Source organism: Mobula birostris, chromosome 16 (assembly GCF_030028105.1).
Source record: "Mobula birostris isolate sMobBir1 chromosome 16, sMobBir1.hap1, whole genome shotgun sequence".
NCBI classification, from domain to species: Eukaryota; Metazoa; Chordata; class Chondrichthyes; order Myliobatiformes; family Myliobatidae; genus Mobula; species Mobula birostris.
In genome coordinates this window covers 34,244,826-34,269,174 of record NC_092385.1, presented here as the reverse complement: position 1 = coordinate 34,269,174, position 24,349 = coordinate 34,244,826, and the positions used below count along the sequence as shown (strand labels likewise).

Genomic DNA, 24,349 nt, shown 5'->3' with positions numbered 1-24,349 from the left:
TGGAGGCATCACTAATGTGTCCAAATTAAATATGGCTGTGTCTTCCTTGTCAAGATTTTGAATTGCATTCAACTTATTAAGTCTCTGTTTTTATATAGGTAGGGAAAACACTTTGCCATTTTGTCCTTTCCACTCATTCTTCAACTGAAGAAAGTTTTCTTCATTTATTGCTCTTAAAATATTGGAACAGGTGATCATGGTTTTGTACTTGTTTGTTATCCTTTCTCCTTTGGTCCTTTCACTCCACAGGAGGAGAAGTACATAGAATTTACTGTGCAAAGGTTGACCATTGTGTCTAATGCCAATGCCAGTCTCTTTCCACCTTGCTCAAAACCAGTCGCTACCTTATTGCTGTATATAGGGGCTTGCTCTGTAACTATTAGCTATTGTGTTTCCCACGCAACAAAATGTTATTTCAGAATTATTGCATAAGTTACCCAGTGCTTGAGATGTATAGCAAAAGGTACGTCATAAATTCAAGTTTTTTTTTGCAAAATACAAGCATTAAGGTAGTAACAAATGCGACTGTGGGCACCTGATACTCTTGCTTCTCGCTCAATATACCTTCTTTCACTTAACAATGAATACAAAGCATGGGAATGCAAAAGTGATCACTAGCTACAAAGTTAGTTTCTTACACAGGTCATGTATTCTTTACACCCCACTAACTTTGCACCATGTGCCTTATCACCCATTATATTCATTTTAATTGTTACAATTTCATCCTGTCTCAATGTTTAGAAATCTCTGGGTTATGTTAACTATTTACATTAGGGGTTGCCAACCCGTCGATCGTGATCAACCGGTCGATCATTGAGACTTTCCCAGCAGATCCTGAAGAAAAATGAAAAATAAATGCACAAATACGGTTGTAATGTGCATTATAAAAGTAAATAATACTAATTAGGATAATGGTAGTATAGCAATATTTTCATAAAAAAGCTGTTTATAAAGAGAGATTGTTTCCGGGTTGTGGGGGTTTAGTTCCGTTCTTTCTGCCCAGTGTGCACGTGTGTAGTTCCCCCGCCATGCACTGCATTTTCAGCGTAGCCTGTGCTGCATCAAAGTGACTAATTAGATTAGGTAACAGTACAGACTGTCGCAAACATCAATATACAGCAGTGTCCCCAACCTCCGGGCTGCGAAGCATGCAGGGATGCAGCGGTAGTCGGGATGCACACAGCACATCTTTAAGAAAAACAGCTGAAATAAACAAGCTAATTAATTAGGTGAATGTCGGCTCAGATCAGAGGCGACTCAATCGGCACTCGCTCATGATACCCTGATAGCCTGGCGGAGGCTCCACGAAAGAAGGCAAAAACATACAAATTCCATCCAGAATAGGAAGAGGAATTTCTATTTACCTTGGTGAAAGACAAGTGTGTATGTATGTTGTGCCACCAAACACAAGCACTGACTAAAAGAGGGAATCTGGAGCGGCACCGCAACACCAACCACCAGGAATTTAAAGACACCTACCCCCCAAAGAGCGCAATTCGTGCCTGGAAAGTTGAGCTGAAATCGGGGTTGAAGGCCCAGCAATCGTTTTTCACAAAACATGCTGCTCAAAATAAGGCTGCTATTGAAGCATCATTTCGTGTAAGTCACCTTTTGGCTAAACACAAGAAGCCTTTTACAGATGGTGATTTATTCAAGGAAGCAATGGTCATTACCACAGAGACTACTTTTAATGACTTTAAAAATAAAAACGGCATCACAACTGCAATACATAATATACTGCTTGGCCCTACAACAGTGACAAGGAGGGTAGAATCACTGTTGGAGGACGTCGATCGACTTGTCACTCTGTGAATATTTTTTCACCACAGTTCGATGAATCCCTGGATGTAATGCAAACAGCTCAGTTTATTGTATTTGTCAGAATGGCTTTCCAGGATTTAACAATAAAGGAGGACTTCCTCACTGTTTTGCAATTAAAGGAAAGAATGAGAGGTGAGGATATTTACAATGAGTTTAAAAAATATATCCATGAAAATGACATCCCCATTCATAAACTGGTGGCAATTGCTACTGATGGGGCCAGGCAGTGCGCGGTGTGCATGTTGGTTTTATACCACTAAAAGTCAGTGCCTACTTCAGGTCAACTTATCTGTGTGAAATTGCATTTTCGCAGATGAAAATTATTAAATCTAAGTACAGGAGCTGACTTACTGACAGACACATCACTAGGGTTGCCAACTTTCTCACTCCCAAATAACGGACAAAAGTAGCAGTCAAATCCTGGGACACTTGTGTTTACCCTGAGAAAGATTACCATGACCATGAAGCCTTGTGTGGGCACCTGTGTGCGCATGCGTGATGTGCCGATTTTTTTACCCCATGAATCGCTTTTGGCTTAATTTTCATTATTTCTACTTTATACAGCCTGTGTATTTATCATATCATTCCTGCTTTTACTACATGTTACTGTTATTTTAGGTTTTATGTGATATTTGGTATGATTTGGTAGGTTATTTTTTTGGGTCTGGGAACGCTCAAAATTTTTTTCCATATAAATTAATGGTAATTGCTTCTTCAGCGTAAAGCATTTCGGCACGAATGGTTTCATAGGAACGTTCTACCTTAGCAGGGGAAATACGGGACAGTTGGCAGCCCTACACCTCACAGACTGTCTCAGACTGGCTGTCTGTAGTTATGAGCCAAATTTCAGGGAACTAGCAGAAAGTATTCAGCTCCAGTCATCACACTAAGTGCAACAGTCAAATTTTATTCATTTATTTTTCATGTTGAAATAAAATTAAATAATGAAACTTAGTATTAAAGGTGTGAAGTATTGTAATATTCTTAAAGAAAGACAGCTATGGCCTGTTTGATATGCTAGTTACAGTATTTGTTTGAATTAATTTGAAAGTTTGACCAAAGTATTTTGTGTAATTCAAATACAATTTGCCCAAATAAAAGGCCTCAAATTGGAAGTACAATCTGAGCTGTTTTTTCTCTAAACGATTTAGTAGGTAGATCTTGCCTTTCACTGTGGTCGAGGTAGGGGGTCTTGGGCTTAAAAAGGTTGGTGACCACTAATCTACATAATTCAACTGCTGAAAAATCCTGTCAATCAACAATATCATGTCAAGTGAACGGTTGTTCCAAGAACACATTAAGTTGGAATTCTCTTTCCCGGCGGTCTGTGGAGGCTAGATCATTGTAGATATTTAAAGAGGAGATGGTACATTTTTGGAAGATCAGCAATTGAGAGCTGTGCAGAACTTGCAGAGGAGTTGAGGGCGTGAGTAGATCAGCCACAATCATACTCAATACTGGGGCAGGCTTGATGGGTCAGGTGGCCTATACCTCCTTTTCTCTGTGCTCAGTACATTCAATTCATTGTCAAGTCACGTGGAGAAAATGCAATATAAGTATGGAAAGAAAGAAGAGATAAAGGGGAGAAATTATTTTATCCCCAACAAAAAAAGCCAAAATAACTTTAAAAAAAATCTTCAACATTTATTATCCACTGAAAGATTGAGTGACCAGACATAATAATATTAATAAAAAAATCAGCACCAGGGGGGCTTTTTGGTAGAAAATAAGATTCCTTACACTGGAAGCATAAATTTTCATTCTTTGTTTGCCAAAGGATTTTAGAACTTGAGCATTTCTACGAAAGTAAAAAGCATCAGCTTTGTCTACCCTACTAAGTACAAAGAAATTGATTATAATTATATTACCATTTGTTCTGCTCAATTGCACCATTGAAGTGCAGATCAAGCTGGTCTTTTCCTGCCAATGAATTGAATGTCTTGTCGATTGCTAACAAAATAAGTTGGCAAATCTAACTGCACTGATCTTCAGCAAGAGTAACATTTTGTCCTCCACTGGAACAGAGAAATCTCAAGAATACTATAGAACACTTATCTTGTTCCTGTACTCACCTGTGGGAGAACACCACCAAGCCATGACATTCTCCCACATTGAATGACCTCGGAGAGGTTTATAAACTCATGAAAGGCATAGGTAATGTAGGAGCCATGTATCTATTTTCTGTCTGTTGGATCCATGTGTCTATTTTCTGCCTATATTGTATTTTGTGGTGTGTCTGTTATGGTAATCTGTCACATGGGTTGGGGCATGGTAGAAGCAAATTAGTATAGTTGCGTATTCATGCTTAGTCATTTAGTCCAGTTGAGGGGGTGTGAGTTGGAGGAATTATACTTTTTTATTGACCGTTAATTAGAACACTAAAAACTCTAGTTATGCTAGCTTGGTTATTTTGCTAAATAGATCACTGTTGGAGTACCTAGTTGCGCTAATTGGGACATTGTTGGAATGCTAACTGTGCTTAATTATGTTGATTTGAATGCTAAGATTGTTATATCGCTAATTTCATTTTGTTTTATTTTTATCACTACAAGATCATTTGTCATTGCTGGTTTCATTATAAAGGTTAAAACATACCATTCTCGATTTGGAAATTCGTTAATTTAGAAGCGTGTCATATAGTATCCTGGTTTAGTGTCTCAGCGATTTTGGTTTGTTTTCATGTAACCGCTACAGATAAGGTGAATGGTTACAGACTTTTAATGAGAGTAGATGTTTAAAACTAGAGGACATTGGTTTCAGGTGAGAGGGAGAAAGATTTTAAGGGCTTCCAAGTAGCAAGGTCCTCACACCAAGGGTGGTGGTGTAATGGTATTGGGTTTGTTGTCCACAATGCTCTGAACTCAAGTGAAGGTCTTAGCCTTTTCCAATATAGATAGCTACAGGTACCCTCACTACAGGGGGATTATACTGTTGACACCTTCTCTTCAAAGACTAGATCACTTCCTTGTTTATGCTCAAAGGCAAGTTTAGCTGCCAGTACCTGCTGTTTGAATGGTCTCTACCCTAGGAGGAAAAACTGCCACCTAAAATTTTTCAAGCACATTTAGAACTCTCAAAAGATTTCTACCTTATAAAAAAAAATTTATAAATTTACAAGCAATTTCTACAACACAATGTATATCCAAAACACATGTACGTTGCCTATAAGCTAAAAAAACAAACCACCAAGTTGCAGACGAATGAGTAGTCTGTCGCAGAAATTGAAGGCAGGGGACTGGATTCTAGTCAGCCCATTTGTCTGTCATTCTTCTTATCATTCCTTGATCATTCCTAACAAGCCTGACTGCTATCTTACATTTATACTGTTTTTTTTTAACTACTTGATTTTATACAGATGTAATAATATCCTTTCAGATACCTTTGTTAGGAAATTCACACATATGGTCTAAAAGCTTCTGGAACCAGAGATCCCAGGCACCCAAAATTAATATGGTGCAGGCTGACTCCTCTGAGTACACAAGTCTTCAGACTGTTGATTGATCAGCTATTTGATGTGCTATGTGATAGTATCAGTCTGGTCTGCAAGCTTTCTTGAACTAATTAACTTAGCCAGTGTTGTCTGGTTTGATGCAGGCCCAATTAACACAGCTCCACTATCTTGGACTGCATCTCTTGAGCAGTCCGTCCCATGCTGTAGGACAGCATCCTGTGCTCTATAGATAGTACTGTTTGTTGCAAAGCTGCCCTTTTAATTTCCGACTGACTATTGCTTGCAATTTACATTAAGAATTGAAGACTGATTCTTATTTATGTCAAGAAGCTGAGAAAGGAATTATTGGTTGGGAGTTTAACCAACTCAAAAGCAGCTGTTTGATCCCTGGAAGTGTCAGCTGCTGAACTTAACAAAAAGACCCCCCCCCCCCCCCACACTCCTGGCCCAGGACATTGAATATCCATCACAGTGGGCATATGGAATGGGCTGCCAGTGGAAGTGGCAGAATAGTTACAATTATGGATCTTCAGAATCATTCTTCTTATTCCTGATCAGAGCTGGGAAACTGTTATTTGAATCGTGCTGAGTTCAAAGACAAAATATTGAGTAGCTGACAAGATATTAAAGATTCTCCTCAAAGTGTCTATATTAACATTAGTGCAAAATAATGTATCACAGAAGTTCCCACAATGATTGTCCTGTAACACTGAAGCCAACAGTGCAAGTTCATTAAGCATTGTATAATTCTCCAAGAATCATGTAGAGAGGTGTTTGCATATAACACTGATGATCTTAGTTGTGTCTAGTTTTCTGAGACCTTTTGCATGAAAACATCCATGTCAAATACCCAGCCTTCCACTTTGGCCACTGTTTTGAGCAAAATTGTCTACAAGTCATTTGCAGTTACACAACAGTGCAGAGTCTTTGGGTATTTTATCAAAGCTTTAATTTATGCTGGAAACTCAGGTCAAATTTAAGGCACATGGTTAAGAGTACAAACTCAACATTCTTTTCTCTTCACTAGGTTTCCTCTTTGATATTGCTGGATACATCCTGTGGAATAGGTAACTGTGTTGATACATAAAGATGATCAAGGTGTAAGATTTTACTATACAAGAACTTGCTTTGAGGACTCCAGCTCTGTTTGTATCTTTCATTCTTCATGGAGCAGAAAATAGACAAATCCTGTTGCAAACAATTGTATTCATTATAGTGAAGGCATAGTTTACAATAGTTCTGTACAATCTGCCAGGTATTACTTTGACATGGAGACACAAGAGACACTAGAATCTGGAGCAACAAACAATCTGCTGGAGGAACTCAACACATTGGACAGCATCAGTGGGAGGAAAGGAATTGTTAACATTTCAGGATGAAACCCTGTATCAGTCCTGATTTTTTTCCTTCCCCTACTTGGCCCACTGAGTTCCTCCAAATTGACGTGAATCAGTTACACAATGGTTGAAGGGAATGAAAGTTCTTTGATTTTTCATTCTTTGGCCAGGGTGCTGCCTGGAAACAATGGTTTGGGCAGTTGTTTTGCCCTGCTGTTATGGTTGTACATTTAAGCTTATGTTGTCCCTAAATTAAGTGAAGAATAGAAATATATTGAAATACATAAATCTGATTGAGCATCAGACAGCCCTCTGAAGTTCAGAACATACAGCGAGCTACAAATAGAATATTTATGTGACTTAAACGCCCAATAATATTGTTCTATCCACAGTCTGTAAAAGACACTGGTTGTAACTAACTCGCACATGATGTCTTCACAATTGCTATTTTTAAAATAAACCAATAATGCCAATACAGGTTAAGTATCCCTAATCTGAAATACTTGGGAATGAAGTGTTTTGGATTTTGGAGTTTTTCCAGATTTTGGAATGTATATTGAGGTAGCTTAGGATCACTATAATTTCCGACTCTGAATTTGTGTGCTACCGGTAAGCAGTCTCCATATATATGTACTTAACAGTAAAAATTATTACACACCATTAATATAATGCAAATATAATGTGTTTACGGTAACAAAGGCAGCACAGCAGCATCGGGAGAATACCTGAATCTGTGGTTGAACAACAAACAACGGCAGGCTCTCAGATTCCACCTATGATGCCGTGTTTTGATTAAAAGGTTTATTGAACACTGTATTTTAAATTTAGGTCTTATGTCAGGTACAGTATAAAAACAGTCATCATTTCAAACTTGTTCTGGCCTTTTCTTAAATTTCTGCAACCAGCCTGCTGAATATTCACAATTACCTTTAATTTTCAGTTTGTTGTGATAGATCTTTGCCTGTTTCATGATCAGCATACCATTAAGTGGCATATGTTCACTTTGGTGGAGAGAGTGAGCAATTTCAGTATCTCTGAGATTCTAACCTGGTCCCAACACATCCATGCAGCTAGAAAGAAGGCACGACATTGGCTATATTTCCTGAGGATTATGAGGAGGTTTGTCAGCTACAACACTCAAACTTCTACAGATGTACCATGGACAGCATTCTGCATGGCTACAACACTATCTGGTGTGGGGAGGGCTGCTGCACAAAATTGAATGAAGCTACAGAGTTGTAAAATTAGTCAGCTCCTTCATGCGTACTAACCTCTGTAGTATCTAAGACACCTTCAAGGAGCGGTGCCTCAGAAAAGGGTGTCCATACATAATTCATTTTTTTTCTATATCTATCATGCATTGCGTTGTATTGCTGGCACAAAGTTATCAAATTTCTTGACATACGCTGGTGATATTAAACTTAATAGTTTTAGTAGTATATAGATACTGATTACCACTTTTTTTTTAAGTGGATTCCTCTGTATTTCTAAACACTATATGCCAGCCATCATATTCCTGTCTGGTACCCTTATGATCATATTGGGTTTGCTGACTGCGAGTTTCTGAACTCAAATGAAGGCCTTGAACCCTATCCGGTATAACTAGCCATAAGTACCCTCTCTAAAGACAGATTATACTTTAACTACCCAATCTTCAGCAATTAGTTCACTTCCCTTTTCTTCCTCCACAGTGGGTTTAGCTGACAATACCTAACTAGTTGAGTGGTGGGCCCCCTCTCCCTACCAAGGAGGAGATATTTCCAGCTAACAAAGTAGTTTAAACATGGTTCATTTATTTTCAGTGGTACTTGGTTTAAATCCAAACATTTTTTTTAAATGAAAACTCACAGAGGACTTCTATCTTATAAAAGATTTCTTGCATAAGAATGATTTCTAAAACACAAAGTGTTTTCTAAACATAGGTAAAATTCCTATAAGCTAAGACGACATACCCATGAGCTGCAGTCAAATGGATCATCTGTCACAGAGATTGAATGCAGAAAAATGGATTATAGTTCACCTTGTATTTTTGTCATTTTTTGATGTTCCTAGACCATTTCTGAAAAGCCTGAACTGCTCTCTAAACTTATACTGTTTCTCTGCCACTTGGGTGACTTCACACACAAGATATTTTTTCAGATAACTTTTAACACGGTCTAAAATATTCTGGTGATAGAGATCCCAAGTATCTACAATTAATTCTGTGAAGTTGACTCCCTGTGTACATACACCTTCCAACTATCAACAAATCAGCTATTGATATGCTAAATGGTAATTTCAATCTGGTCTGTAAGCCTTTTTGAACTAAACAACTTAACCACTTTTGTCTAGTTTGAAACAAGCCAAATTAAATAACCCAATCACAAACAAGAGAAGATCTGCAGATGCTGGAAATCCAAGCAACATATGCAAACAGCTGGAGGAACTCAGCAGGCCAGGCAGCATCTGTGGGGGAAAAAGCTACAGTCGACTGTACTCTTTTCCATAGATGCCTCCTGGCCTACTGAGTTCCTCCAGCAGTTTGTGTAAATTAAATAATTTATTGTCTTGTACTACAACCCTTGAGCAACAAACCTAGATACTGTGGGTCTAGCGAGTCTGTTAATGACAGTGTTTGTTTACAAAGCTGTCTTTCTAACTTCAAACTGATTACTGCTTCCCATTTGCATTAAGAACTGAAGACTGGCTCCTGTTTGTGACCAAAAGCTAAACAAAGAGTATCAGATGGAAGTTTAATTTACTTAAAGTTAACACTTTGATCTTTAGGAGCTCAGAAATGCTGTGTTTAGAAAGTTGTGCATGGCACAAAAAAGCCTCCTGACCCAAATAAAGTGAATATCCTTCACATCCTTTGCCAGCTCTTTGTATCCTCATTCTAGCTTGCTTTCTCATTTTCATTTGTATCCTTAATAGAGTCAGGTGTGGGATTTTGTTTCCCTAACTAAGACATGGATATAGTTCTGTTTCAATATAGCTCTAATCTTTTGTAATTAATTGCAGTTGCAAACCTATAAATGAAATTATTGTCCAGTAGTCCAGTGAGCCTGACTATACTAAGAGTAAAATGTTACAGGGCACTTGGAAAATTATAATACGATATGGCAGAAAAGGAAAAGATGTGGATTGAAATTATGGGAGGTAAGGAGAGAAACCAAAGTTGCAGTATGTTTAAATTTTAAACTAGAGACCTCATGACAAGCTTTCACGTAAATTGTCTATTTATCAATTGTACTTAAATATTCACATATCCCTATAATAGTTTCATTTATGAATAGAAGAATTAGATCTCTAATTTGCAGAGATATTTTTGGCATTTAATCTTATGAATTTCTCTAGCACCTTTATTTTACCAGCAATTAGTTTTGACGTCCTCGTTTTACTTAACTCACGGTTGCTCACTGTTTCTAGAATATTTTCTACGAAGAAAATATATATAGCACTTGATTATTATTTCAATCAATACTTTATTTCAATTTCATTTTCTCTTGCATCCAGTTGTAAGAGACCCATATACAATTTTACTGACCTTTTCTAATAGTGGTAGAAATAGACCATATGTATTTAGATGTCTTGTAGCATAATGTCCTTTGTCATGCTTTACTCATGTGTCTTAAATCAGCAAGTGATTTATCACTTGATTGATATGCCAGTTGATCAATATGTATGTATTTCTAGTCATCTGATCCCTATTAATTAGTTCTCATAATGTTATATAGACTATAACTCTAATTAAATTATTGCTGCACTGTAAGACACAGTTGAAGTTGAAGCTTCTGGGTTTGACTGTTTAATATTCTTCTTGGAATATGATGAGCAGCTTTGATACCCTTATCTCAGAAAGCATGTGCTGGCATTGGAGAGCTTCCAGAGAAGGTTTATGAATGATCTAGGGAATTAAATGGTTAACGTAGGAGGAGTATTTAATGGCTCTAGTCTTGTTTTCACTGTTTAGAAGAATGAGGGGTGATCCTATTGAAACCCATTGAATATAGAAAGGACAAGATGCAGTGATTGTGGTGAGGATGTTTTCTATGGTGGGATCCTGAAGGATCATTGGGGACCTGATCCACCCCAACCACAAACTGTTCCAGCTGCTACCATCCAAGAAATGGTACTGTAGCATTAAAGCCAGGACCAACAGGCTCCGGGACAGCTTATTCCACTAGGCCATCAGACTGATTAATTCATGTTGATACAATTGTATTTCTATGTTATATCGACTGTCCTGTTGTATGTACTTTTTAGTAAAAATTACTATACTTTGCACATTTAGACGGAGACATAACGTAAAGATTTTTACTCCTCACGTATATGAAGGATATAAGTAATAAAGTCAGTTCAATTGAATTCTAGTACCAAAGGGCACAGCATCAGAATGGAAGAACGTCCCTTTAGAACAGATGAGGAGAAATTTCTTCAGCCAGAGGCTGGCAAAATCTGTGGAATTCATTGCCACAAATGACCAAATCATATGGTATATTTAAATCAGAGCTTGATAAGTTCTTGATTTGTCAGGGCATCAAAGGTTATAGGGAGAAGGCAGGATAATGGGGTTGAGAGGGTTAATGGGTTAATGGGTCAGCCATGATGTAATGCAGAGCGCACTCAATGGAGAGAATAACTTAATTCTTCTCCTATGTCTTAAGGTCTTTTGGCCATTAAAATTCTTCTGCCCTAGTTGATGATTCTGGAAGGAATGTTGAATTTTCAGTTGTTTGTTGATATTGGAGCATCAGGCTATTACCTTTAGGACATTAGGAGACGTGTTTGATCTATAGTTTATTGAGCAAATTCAATTGAAACTGTACATTCCCAAAAATAGGTTTTTCTCTGTTCCCTACTGATCAGATGTGACTAATTTTCGCAGAGGATATGTATCACCATTACCAAAGTATTTGAAAGCACATGGCTATGCATTCATCAGTGTTTCCTCAATTTTGACCATTGCTAAAGAAGTAAATTGTAAACTGATTAGAAGATAAAGATATAAGTTGAACTACCATTAATTAACCCATCATAAAATGCTGGCACAAAAGTGTAAACAAAAACTTTGTGTTAGTCTTAGATTGTTGATTAAAAAACGACGATTTAAAATTAATAAGGAAATGAGCCATTTATTGCATCAGGTTTTGCTGGTATTTCTCAGTGTCAATGCAAAAAACACTTAATTTATCTGGTCGATGTCCTTTAGCAATCTTCTGGCTGTTACAGCAGTAGGTTTGCTCAGATTTCACAACAGCCCTCAGCATTGTGAGATTATTCACTTGGATGGGAGGTGGTAAAATTATGACAAACTAAGTTAAGAATAAGGTACATATTTTTAAAATTATTTATATTTAGCTAATGTAATTATTTAAAATGTTTATTTTAGTGATTATTACATTTCTAATAATTTTAAATTTAGTTTTTATCATTTCATATACACTGTTTTAAATGTTTCTACATGAAAGAATATTGGAAACATTGAAATCCTTTGACAGATCAAAAAACCTGTCCCATGATCTGTCAAAGCGGTCAGAGGAAGTCCATGGGCAAGGTTTATTCTGGAAACAAAATCAGGCTTCCTGAAAGAGTACCCAGCATTAATTTGGACTCAGTTATGCCTTATTCAGCAAGGCAGAACGTTTTCAGTAGACTTAGCAGCAAAAGTGGAATGTAAAAGATGAAGTTCACATCATTTCTTGATTCTACATTAATTGCTCAATGAAGAACTGTAAAACAGCACTCTATCACTTAGATCAGATGATTTCAGCAAAGAGTCAGCTTCACTGAAATTCCAACTGCAAGTTCTAATAAATTTGAGAACATGCTTGAAGTTGCAGTGTCCACAGAATTAATTATTTTAAATAAAGTCATAAAAAGCTGTGAATTACCAGTAAGATTACTTCAATTTAGGCAAACTTGGGGAAACTGGCTGTATTCAAAAAACTAACAATAGTCCAGATTTTCCTGAACTGGACCATAAGACGATAAGATGAGCAGATGGGCCATTCAGTCCATTGAGTCTGCTCCACTATTCAAACATGGCAAATTTTTTCAATCTCATGCTCGTGACTTCCTGTAATCCTTTTAACCTCTTTACCAATCAAAAACCTATCATTCTGTGCTTTAATTGCATCTAACAACAGGAATTCTGCAGATGCTGGAAATTCAAGCAACACACATAAAAGATGCTGGTGAACGCAGCAGGCCAGGCAGCATCTCTAGGAAGAGGTGCAGTTGACGTTTCAGGCCGAGACCCTTCGTCAGGACTAACTGAAGGAAGAGTGAGTAAGGGATTTGAAAGTTGGAGGGGGAGAGGGAGATCCAAAATGATAGGAGAAGACAGGAGGGGGAGGGATGGAGCGCATCTTTCCCTCCCCCCCCCCTGCATTCCGCAGGGATCGCTCCCTACGCAACTCCCTTGTCCATTCGTCCCCCTCATCCCTCCCCACTGATCTCCCTCCTGGCACTTATCCTTGTAAGCGGAACAAGTGCTACACATGCCCTTACACTTCCTCCCTTACCACCATTCAGGGCCCCAAACAGTCCTTCCAGGTGAGGCAACACTTCGCCTGTGAGTCGACTGGGGTGATATACTGCGTCCAGTGCTCCCGATGTGGCCTTTTATATATTGGCGAGACCCGACGCAGACTGGGAGACCGCTTTGCTGAACATCTACGCTCTGTCCGCCAGAGAAAGCAGGATCTCCCAGTGGCCACACATTTTAATTCCACATCCCATTCCCATTCTGACATGTCTATCCACGGCCTCCTCTACTGTAAAGATGAAGCCACACTCAGGTTGGAGGAACAACACCTTATATTCTGTCTGGGTAGCCTCCAACCTGATGGCATGAACATCGACTTCTCTAACTTCCACTGATGCCCCACCTCCCCCTCGTACCCCATCTGTTACTTATTTTTATGCACACATTCTTTCTCTCACTCTCCTTTTTCTCCCTCTGTCCGTCTGAATATACCCCTTGCCCATCCCCTGGGTTCCCCCCCCCCCCCGTCTTTCTTCCCGGACCTCCTGTCCCATGATCCTCTCGTATCCCTTTTGCCAATCACCTGTCCAGCTCTTGGCTCCATCCCTCCCCCTCCTGTCTTCTCCTATCATTTTGGATCTCCCCCTCCCCTTCCCACTTTCAAATCCCTTACTCACTCTTCCTTCAGTTAGTCCTGACGAAGGGTCTCGGCCTGAAACATCGACTGCACCTCTTCCTAGAGATGCTGCCTGGCCTGCTGCGTTCACCAGCAACTTTTATGTGTGTTGCTTTAATTGCATCTGATGACTTGGCCTCCACTACCCTCTGTAGAAATGTATTCAGCACCCTCTCGCTGATGGAATTCCTTCTCATCTCATTCTGAGGCTGTGTCCTTGGATCCTAGACCTTCCTACATATGGAACTATCTTCTTCACATCCACTTTATTCATAATCATGTTAATTTTTTGTTTTGCAATGAGTTACTGACAGTCTTTAAGGTATGGACAGTGTGTGCTGCTTAAAGGTTAATTTAGCAGATTAATATGACTGTTAGTTTCAAAGTCAAAATCAAGGTCACTCTCACTCTCAGATATTTGCACACTCAGCAGCTCACTACTACATCACAATGGGCAATAAATATTCTACAGGCAATCTGGAGAACCTTTCTTTTTTAATAAATGTGAATTTTACGTTTACACCTGGAAGGAACAGTTGGGTTATAATGCAAGGATCCCAAATTACTTAATAGAGGGCATTCTCATCTTTGCAGATAACTCTCTGACAGCCTCTTCCTTTTAAGTGCTTTCTCCACAAGGATTGTGCCTTATGGGCATTATTCCTCTGAAATCTGCCCAGATTCTTCTGCCTGTTTTCCCCCCCAATCCCTCTTTCACAATTATTATAGCATCTAATCATTCCTTGCTAGCGATCTCCAATGGCTGAGAGTGCTAATGGTGTTAATAACACCATCGTTTGAGTGACACCTCCTGCCCCATTTATGGAAGAGTCTGCAGTTCCCACATTGGCATCATCAGCCACTTCACAAAACTGGAGAGGAAACAATTCATCCTTGATTGCAAGATCCAAAGGAACAGCCATTGGAGAGATTCTGAGGTCAGAGTTGTGAGGACAGATGCCACTATCTCAAGTAAATTTAACCTGTAATAGTTGCATTTCCTGAAAATGCTCTTTCTGAGGGAACCAATTAATGATGTGATATTTTTGAAGTCAAACTTCTGCTTTTTTAAAAGATTTTATTGTTTGTGATTTTTGTTAATGCGGTTTTCATTCCAGTAAAATGCTGTGAATATCAAAGCTAATATATTTCATAAATTAGTGCATTTGGATTGTGTGGAAGGACACAAATCTTTCTGTCTTTGCATTGAAATGAATTTAGAGATCTACTTAACATGGTATAGTCTTATTTTGAGTTTGTTTTCAAAGTATGAGCATTCCTAGCAAGTGCCTAATTCTGGGTATGACCTGATTTTTAAATGGCCTGGAAGCAAAGTAATTAGGTGGTTACTAGTTTTATTGATGCACATTATTACATTTCAGGAGGGGAAAAAATGTTTGAAGGGTCCACTGATCCTTTGTGTCTGATTTTTTTTTTTAAAAAGCATATAGTTTACATTTTTATCTTAGAAATTCGAAAAGCCTCTCAGAACACCTTCAATAGGCACTGTAAGCAGATAGATCTATGTTCTATAAATAGCTAGAGGATTAATTTAATTTAATTGAATGGGCTAATTTGTAGCCAGAAGTGAACCAGTGTCAGAAATTCATAAAGGAAACAGGCCCTTTGGCTCACTGTTTCTCAGCCACTCTTCAAACCCCATTTGTGCTCTCGCTACACGTAACCCATTTTATTTTGTCTGCGTTCCCATCAAATTTTTCCTCAGATTCTACCAGACCTACACAACAGTCTAATTTACAGTGGCCAATTAAGCTACCCACTTGCACAACTGTGGGAATTGGGAGCAAATTGCATTTAATCCTTGTTTCAAATTACTCTTAATTGCCACTGATTTAAAGTGAACTATGCGAGTCAATCAACATTGATATCAAATTTAGAAGGCACCGTAACTTTCCAGGTTATGATTTGGGGAGGGGGAGGAATTCTCATTACTTCACATACTTTTGTGTGGGGAAATCACATCTATATTTGCCAACAGACATGCACTTGGGGATTGAATAAGCATAAATGAATTAATGAGTTATAGCAGGTGAGTATTCAATGAAAAATCATGTCTGATATCCCTTCCAATTACATAACACATCATACAGTCAAACTATTTCTCCCCAAAAGGCTTCTCCTACCCTTCTGTATCCAACTGTGCCATGATATTTTTCAATTCACTTCTTAACTGTATCAGACAAGAAGACAAAGAGTAGTGTTAATAAACAACCTACCTGTTTAGTGTTAGAAATTAACATTTTCTCAGATTGTTTTCGTAAGATGCATGCCACAATTTTGAGGACAGCAAGATCCATTCCTTTTTAAATTTGCTTACTGTCTGTGACTGTTGTTGAGAATCCTCCATTTATTGCCCATCCTTAATTTTGTATGTGAAGAATATTTCACACACATTACTGTGTGAAGGGTGGCAGAGCTTAGTGGTTAGCGCAACGCTTTACAGTACCAGTGACCTGGGTTCTATTCCCACCCCTGTCTGCAAAGAGTTCGCACGTCTTGCCTGTGTCCACGTGGGTTTCCTTTGGGTGCACTGGTTTCCTCCCACAGTCTAAAGACATACTGATTGGTAGGTTAATTAGTCATTGTAAATTGTCCCGTGATTCAGCTATGGTTAAAATTAGGGAATTGCTGGGAGCTGTGGTTCGAAGGGCAGGAAGAGTCTATTTTATACTGTATCTTAATTTAAAAAAATTAGTGCGATTCACTTTCTAAAATCAACACTGTACTTCTGATGAGGAAAAGACAGCAAACTTAATGATGGTTGGAGTATAATTTGAATATTCTCATGATATTCTAATGAGGAGGTCTAAGAGGACCACAACCTTGTATGATTTGGAGGCATGCATGCCTCGATGACCCGGCTGGAGTCAGGGCTTTGTGCTTTGGCTCTTGGTAGGGTCACCCATGCAAAACAGGTCAGAGAGTAGAGGCCAGACTAAGAGTGGTCCACTGGTCCTCCAGGTTCGGAGGTTCAGCTCAGGGCTAACAACGCTGACTGGTCAGAAAACAATTGTTACGGAAGAAACACAAATGAAGAATACTTCTATACAGACAGAGATGGATGACCTTTCATTGCTTCCCTAAATGCTGGCGGTGTAACGGGCAGTAAGTAAATACATTCTGAGGAAGCCACTCTTAACAGTTTGTGTGTGTGTGTGTGTATGTGTGTATATGTATATGTTTCTAGTGTCTTTTGTTGTGAACAGCTCAGAGGGACCCTGGAAGTCAATTTCCTGAACAACCCAGAGGCCGTTCATGTACTGTTTGCAATTTTTTTCTTACTTTATTACATGCTTTGAGGGCAAAAAAGAAATGTTGCCTTTCCTTTTTACCCTCATCATACATCTTGACCTTTCCGAGAAAGGGGAATACGAGAAAGTAAACAGTGGGCTCCTCCAGAAGCAAACTACAGCGGCCTACTTGTGCGCTCATGGCAGGATCCAGGATGGTGATGCACAATCTGCCATTTCTAAGGAAAGAACACTTTAGAAGGTTTCATTATACAAGTATTTGACACGATTGGATTGCGTCATGTCACATAGCCAGAATGGAGGCACTTTCCAGAAGTATAAGTTTCATAACTGGCGTTTTCTCTGAGGAGTATTACAAACTGCTACTGCATATAATAGTAATTTCAGTCAATCAGCTGTTTATAGATTAAGAAAGTGGGTAACCTCTGCTGGTTTACTGGAATGAGTTAGTTTATTTCCTTTCACTCTGCCATTCAAGACATAGTTTGAAAATAATTAATTACAACATTGCCATTCAAGTATGAAAAATTCATGATATCCTTCTCCATTACGAGTTTTCAGATGAGAAAGCTTTCAATTGCAGATTTGATTAATTTGCTTAAGTTTTACAAGTTTGTAATATTTTCCATTTCAAATTTGTTGCTTTTCATTATTTTAAAGTACATAAGGGTAAGAACAGTTGAAGCAAATGCTTAACTTTTATCTAAAAAGCAGAGTATTTTTAAACCAGCTTTTTAATTTTTCAATGGCTTGATATTTCATGATCGATAGTCCATGGCATCTAATTAATTTTTAGGTCCGTATTTTTTTGTAGTTTCCAGGCTCCTCATCATTATCTCTGTTTAAGGGAATGGTTCTGTAGCTAATTAAAATGTGAAATAGTGACTTTTGTTTTGACAAATTCTCTTCTGCTAAGTTTTTCAGTGGAGGAAAGGGCAATTATTTGATTTCGGATTCTCAAGTTCTTTGAAACAGCTGCTTGATCTCCTGATTAAAACTACTAGTGTCTTGGTGGTAACCATCCTCTGTGTGTGATTCATTTTCTAGCAGGAGGGCGTGGTCATGAAGGCTGTGGGTTGTATTTTTTTTAATTATAGAAAGCAGTCACCTTAGTTGTTACTCTTGGAAGACTGAATTTCACCACCTTAAAGCTGGTTTTCCAAAAGTCACGTGTGCAAGTCATTGAATTGAATTAGTGTTCTATTTATTGCCTATTTATGATGTGTATTTTAGAAAGTTATAAAATTCTAATAAACATTTATTATATAACTTGCTAATGGATAATTTTATGGAATCATTATTATTGACACTTCACGTTGCAGTTGAAACTGTGGTAAAATAATTATCTTTAATTTAACAGTACAGTGACAGCAAAGACCTGTCATATTTTGGCAACAACAAAACCAAACCAGGAGCTTGCATGGACAACATTCACTGACATCTGCCGAAACAGCTCAACCTTGTCCTTTTCCTCAAAGTCTGTTTCATTAACATCTTGTCTGTGCATCTTTGAACATGTTTACAGGGAAAGACTCCCAAGGCACTATAATCAGAGTAATTAAATTACATGGTTGATGAAAAATAGCAACAGTGTTGATCTGTAATGAATAGCAGGCAAAAGGATAGACTTTTCTCATCTTGATACAATGCAAATGCAATGCAATGCAAATGTGCCAATCATTTGAATAGTGGTTTAAGTTTGTAATAACTTTTCAGCAGCATGAGATGGTGAGTCTGACACTCACTTTACCCTTTCTCCTCTTGCACAGGTGGTCCAAGTAATCCCCGTGAGATGGTTAAACCTTCAGGAATACCAGAGCAAGAAAATCATGGCAGAACATGGTGTCACAGTTCAGCGTTTCTTTGTGGCTGAAAACTCACAAGATGCCCTCGAGGCTGCTAAGAAGCTGAGTAAGTTGGGTAGTAGTGGGAAGTATTGGCAACAGTCTGAAAAAGAGCTGCTAGAAAATAAGTTGTTTAATTATGGATAACCTTTTTAATTAGCATTCCATTGAGCCAACAAGTGTTCATAGAAAGATTTTTAATATTTATTTTATTCAGAGATACGGCACAGAATAGGTCTAAAAAATACCGGTGAACACATCAGGCCAGGCAGCATCTATAGGAAGAGGTACAGTTGACATTTTGGGCCGAGACCCTTCGTCAACCCGAAACGTCGACTGTACCTCTTCCTATAGTTGCTGCCTGGCCTGCTGCGTTCACCAGCATTTTTTATGTGTGTTGCTTGAATTTCCAGCATCTGCAGATTTCCTCATGTTTACAGAATAGGCCCTTCTGGCCCTTCGAGCTGAGCTGCCCAGCAACCCCAACAACCCCAATTTAACCCTAACTGAATTGTGGGACAATATACAATGACCAATTAACTTACCCAGTATGCCTTGGACTGTGGGAGGAAACTGGATGACTCGGGGAAACCAATGCATTCAATGGGGAGGACATGCATCTCCTTACTGAGGATGCTGGGATTGAACTCCAAACTCTGCTGCCCCGAGCTGTAGTAGTATTGAGCTAACCTCCACGCTATATGATGCCCACGGTAGCATAATGCGAGGCTTGTTAATCACTAAAATGTTACTGTGACAGTAATTCCAAGGCCAACGGTAGCTTCAGTGGAGGTGCAGAGTTAAAAGTGAATATCGAGGAATTTATGCCAGAGAAATGCTGCTCTCCCACATGCCTTGTGATAATGGCATTATTTCTGCCTCCCCAATCAAATAAGAAGAATGATGGGAATGCTGCACTGATACAGATTTGGATTAAACTTGCATTTGGTGCTTCTGCTGTTCATGTGATGTGACAGCTGAAGGTCATCATCTGGAAAATAAATGAGTAGACAGCTGGTACAACAGATCGCCACCTAAATTTTCACTCCTACCCACTAATTGCACCAGTTTTGATAAGTAAACTGATTTTCCTTCTTTTTTTGTTAAGTTTGTAACATAATCTGTAACAGTAATTAGTAAATTACTAAAAACTTAAAAGATCAGTGCTGATGTCATTTGCATTTTACTTCTCAGAATATGATTTTAATGGATGGACAGAGGCAGCGTAGAGTCCTACTGCATGGAAATAGGCTCTTTGGCCTAATTCGTCCATGCCAACTCCGTAACACAGTCAGCTGTTCCCATCTGGCCACATTTAGCCCATGGCCCTCTAAATCTCTCCTATCCATGTACTTGTCTAGATGACTTTTAAATGTTGCTAATGTGCCCTACTCAACTACTCTTTGCGTGAATAAGCCACCTATGATATCTCTTTGAAATCTCTCACCTTGGACCTTAAGCCAATGCCCTCCAGCACAACTTCCCGGGGCGGTGGGGGGAACTACATACTTTCACCCTCTCTGTGCCTCTCTATATCTCTATCACGTAACCCTCAACCTCCTACATTCCAGAGAATAAAGTCTTAATCTATGGAACCTGTCCTTGTAACACAGGCCCCTAAGTTCAGGCAACATCCTGGTAAATCTTTTCTGCACTCTTTCTAGTTTAATAACATCATTTCTATAATACGATGACCAAAACTGTACACAATATTCTAAATGCGGCCTGACTAACATATCATGAAACCACAAGATAATGTCCCACCTCCTATATTTAGTGTTCTGTCCAATGTGCACCACTGTCAAAAACTTCTTCACCCCATATCAATTTGTGATTCTGTTTTCAGTGAAATATGCACTTGTACTCTGAGGTCTTTTTGCTCCCTAACAATCCACAGGACACGGCCATTCACTGTACAAATCCTACCCTGGTTCCTTCTCTCAAAATGTAAGACCTCACACAGATCTAGATTTAAAACCATTTGCCAATCCTCAGCTCACGTGCTTAGCTAGTCGGTTTTCTTTACCTTCTACACTATCTACAACTCCACCTGTTTTATTATCATAGTAGACCTACTAACCATGCCTCGGATGTCCCAATCCAAATTGTTTATATAAATCTCAAACAACGAAGATTCTTGTGGTACAATATTAGAAACAGGCCTCCAATCTGAGAAACAATTCTTGAGTATTATCTTTCCTACCACTGAGCTAATTATGCTATTACCCTCTGGATCCCATGAAATCTAATCTTTTATAGTATCTTGCCATAAGGCACCTTGACAAAAGCCTTGCTAAAATCCATATAAATAGCATTGGCTACTCTACCCTCATCTGTCATCCTTGAAGAATCCTAAGAGATTTATCAGACACAGTTTCCCCTGCACAAATCCTTCCTGACTGTACTGGATCAGACTCTGGCTCTCTAAATGTTGTTAGATTCTGTTTCTCAGCATCTCCTCCAGCAATTTAACCACCATTGATGTCACACACACGGACCCTGTGATTTCCTGGCTTGTTCTTGTTATCCTTTTTTTAAAAAAAGGTGGTGTATTATCCACTCTTCAGTCCTTCAGAACCTCACCTGAGGCCAGAGATCAAGCAAAAATTGCTGCAAGGGCTTCCACAATTTCTTCTCCAGCTTCCCACAACTATTTTGGACTATTTTATAAATGTGGAGAAAATGAGGATGCAAAAGGACTTGGGAGTTTCTTGCAGGATTTCCTAAAGGTTAACTTGCAGTCTGAGTTGGTGGTAAGGAAGGAAAATGCAATATTAGCATTCATTTTGAAAGGACTTCAATACAAACGCCAGGATGTGATTCTGAGTCTTTATAAGGTATTGATCAGACCACACTTGGCATATTGTAAGCAGTTTTGGGCCCTTTTGGAAAGGAAGTGCTGGCATTGGAGAGAGAGTCAAGAGGAAGTTAACAATATTATTCCCAGGAATGAAAGGGTTAACATGTGAGGAGCATTTGGTGGTTCTCTGCCTACATGCACTGGAGTTTAAGAGAATGAAGGAGAATCTCATTGAAAACTATTGAATACTGAAAGGTCTGGATAGAGTGGATGTAGGTAAGTCCAGGACCAGAGGGAACAGCCTCAGAATAAAGGGACATCCAATTAGAATAAAGTTAAAGAAAAATTTATTTAGCTGGAGTGTGGGGAATCCATGGAATTCTTTGCCTCAGACGTCTGTGCAGGCCAAGTGATAGGGTATATTTAAGGCAGAGGTTGATGGGTGCTTGATTAATCAGGGCATCAAATCATAGGGAGAAGGCAGAAGAGTGGGGTTGAGAAGGATATTGAATCAGCCATAATGTAATGCCAGCACAGCTCAATGGGCTGAATGGCCTAATTCTGCTACTAGGTCTTATGGTCTTATAATGATCAGAGGGATAAATGAAGAATGACTGATTCTTTAGTACTACTAATGGATGGCTTTGGATGCAATTTTAATTGCTTGTCTTGAACTTTCTGTGCTTTTGTGGGTGTAGATTGTCTCTAGTGCTGTCACGCTGGATGTGCACCAAATCTTTAACATGTTTTTAAATTTAAAATATCATTATGTGCTTCTTAGAGTTCTACTTATGTAGTTTTTATTCATATATGCATGATAGATGGGAAAATTTATTCTATTTGGTCTGATCAGTTACCACCTTGGTATTGGGAATGATGTTACTTTTTTGTATTAGATTATTTGCAGATCAAAGCAAGGCAAGTATAGCAACATTAAATATGTATTTGCTCATACAGAAGACTTGAAAGTGGGCATATTATTTTTGGTCAGGCTGGCTTTGAGCACTTATGACAGTTACATGGCAGAGTAGGAGATTTTTGAAAGGAATCCCAGTCTCTTGTGAGTTCAACCTATCACCCTAATCTTGAGTTCAGGACAGTGCAACCTGGATTATCAATTACAGTACAGTGCAAAAGTCTTGGGCATGCTAGCTATCTAGATGTGCCCAAGACTTTTGCACAGTACTGTATATTTTATTTTGGTATTAATCATAATGCAATTCCCACAATGTTTTCCTGACCCTGAAATGCTATAGGAGGGAGACAAAACATAGAGGCTAAAACTAATAAATTTATTAACAGTTTGAATAATTAACTTTAGAAGAAGCAAGATACAGTACTGGAACTATGAAAGGAGCATCATTGCTCAATTATTACCAAGTCTTTGAAACTTTGATATTCTCTGATTTGGCATATCACTGACTATATATAAAGCTGTACTTGTTTTGTATTCTGCACAATACTTGCGAGAAAGAAATGCTCAAATAACAGAAATTCCTGATTAATTTTTATGGGTTTAGTATCATCCTCAACTTTAGAAAAAAAACAGTTTTAAATTATTATTTTGAACATCCAGATAATTCTATTGAATGATAATTTACCCGGACCTAAGAGCTGTGATGGCTGATGGTATAGTTAAGGGACTTGCAGTATTTATTTCCTGGTGCCATTACCCGATATCAGTGCCAAAACACCTGAAATAGTTGCATCTGCTTTGATAAATTTCAATATCAACTAAACTTGACTAATGATTCCTGAATAAACCTGCAAGGCAATAGATAGGTTATGTAAGCAGAACATTATACCAATTGCAAATTTTAGACCAAGGAAATTTGAATGCCTGACAATCGGTGATGATAAATGTAATACACAACTGTTTTGTGACCAACTGCATCCAAGAACTCCTGGGGCAAAATTCAGCTAGACCTGCTGTTTGTCAAACTTCTATTTCTAATGCATCCTTCACAACTTCAGCACATCCCAGATACTTTGCATTTATGAAGTATTGTCGTTTGAAAATATCAGAAACACCTAACCAAAATATGTGGCAGTAATCAGATAATCTGCACTCTTATCTGTGATGCTGATCCGCAATTGAAATAGTGCCTTAGGAGATGTTAAATTCACCTGGCTGAGGAGATAGTCTGTCATCAAAATTAAACTTTTTTGAGAGTGTACCGTTTCTTCTCTATTGTACTGGGATTGTCAGCTTAGTCTTCTGTGCTGGGGTCTCCAGTGTAGTTGTTGAACTTGATTTTTCGGATATGTAAGAAGTATACTGCCAGCTGATGCCAAAATGATGTGTGATGAAAATAACAGTTGGGAACTTGCTTGGTCAAATGATAAGATTTAGTGTGATTTGAGTGTTAGAAAGTATCTAAAACTTGGAGCCAGTCATTCAACTTCAAAATTCTTAATTTAAAATTAAGTGTAACCAAGCAACATGCAGTACTGTGCAAATGTTTTAGGTACATGTATATGCTAGGGTGCCTAATACTTTTGCATAGTGCTATAGCAATTTTAGGTATTGCATTGCCACAAAAAAGAATTCATGACTTCTCAGTGATGATAAACCTTATTCCTATATGTGTTTCTACTGTGGACTGAGAGGGGTAAGGGGACAGGGGGAGGGGGAATCTTGGTTGGGAAATGGGGAAGGGAGAGGGGTTGGAGCAGGAA

At 38.6% G+C, this 24,349-nt stretch overlaps 1 protein-coding gene across 1 annotated transcript in view; it reads left to right on the top strand.

Annotated features, from left to right (window-relative positions):
- suclg2 (succinate-CoA ligase GDP-forming subunit beta) overlaps positions 1 to 24,349 on the top strand; it is a 380,270-nt gene that overhangs the window by 102,731 nt on the left and 253,190 nt on the right. Inside the window, exon 2 of the mRNA XM_072280534.1 lies at positions 18,796 to 18,937. Within this exon, the coding sequence (XP_072136635.1) occupies positions 18,796 to 18,937 (142 nt within the window). The remainder of the gene's footprint in view (positions 1 to 18,795; positions 18,938 to 24,349) is intronic.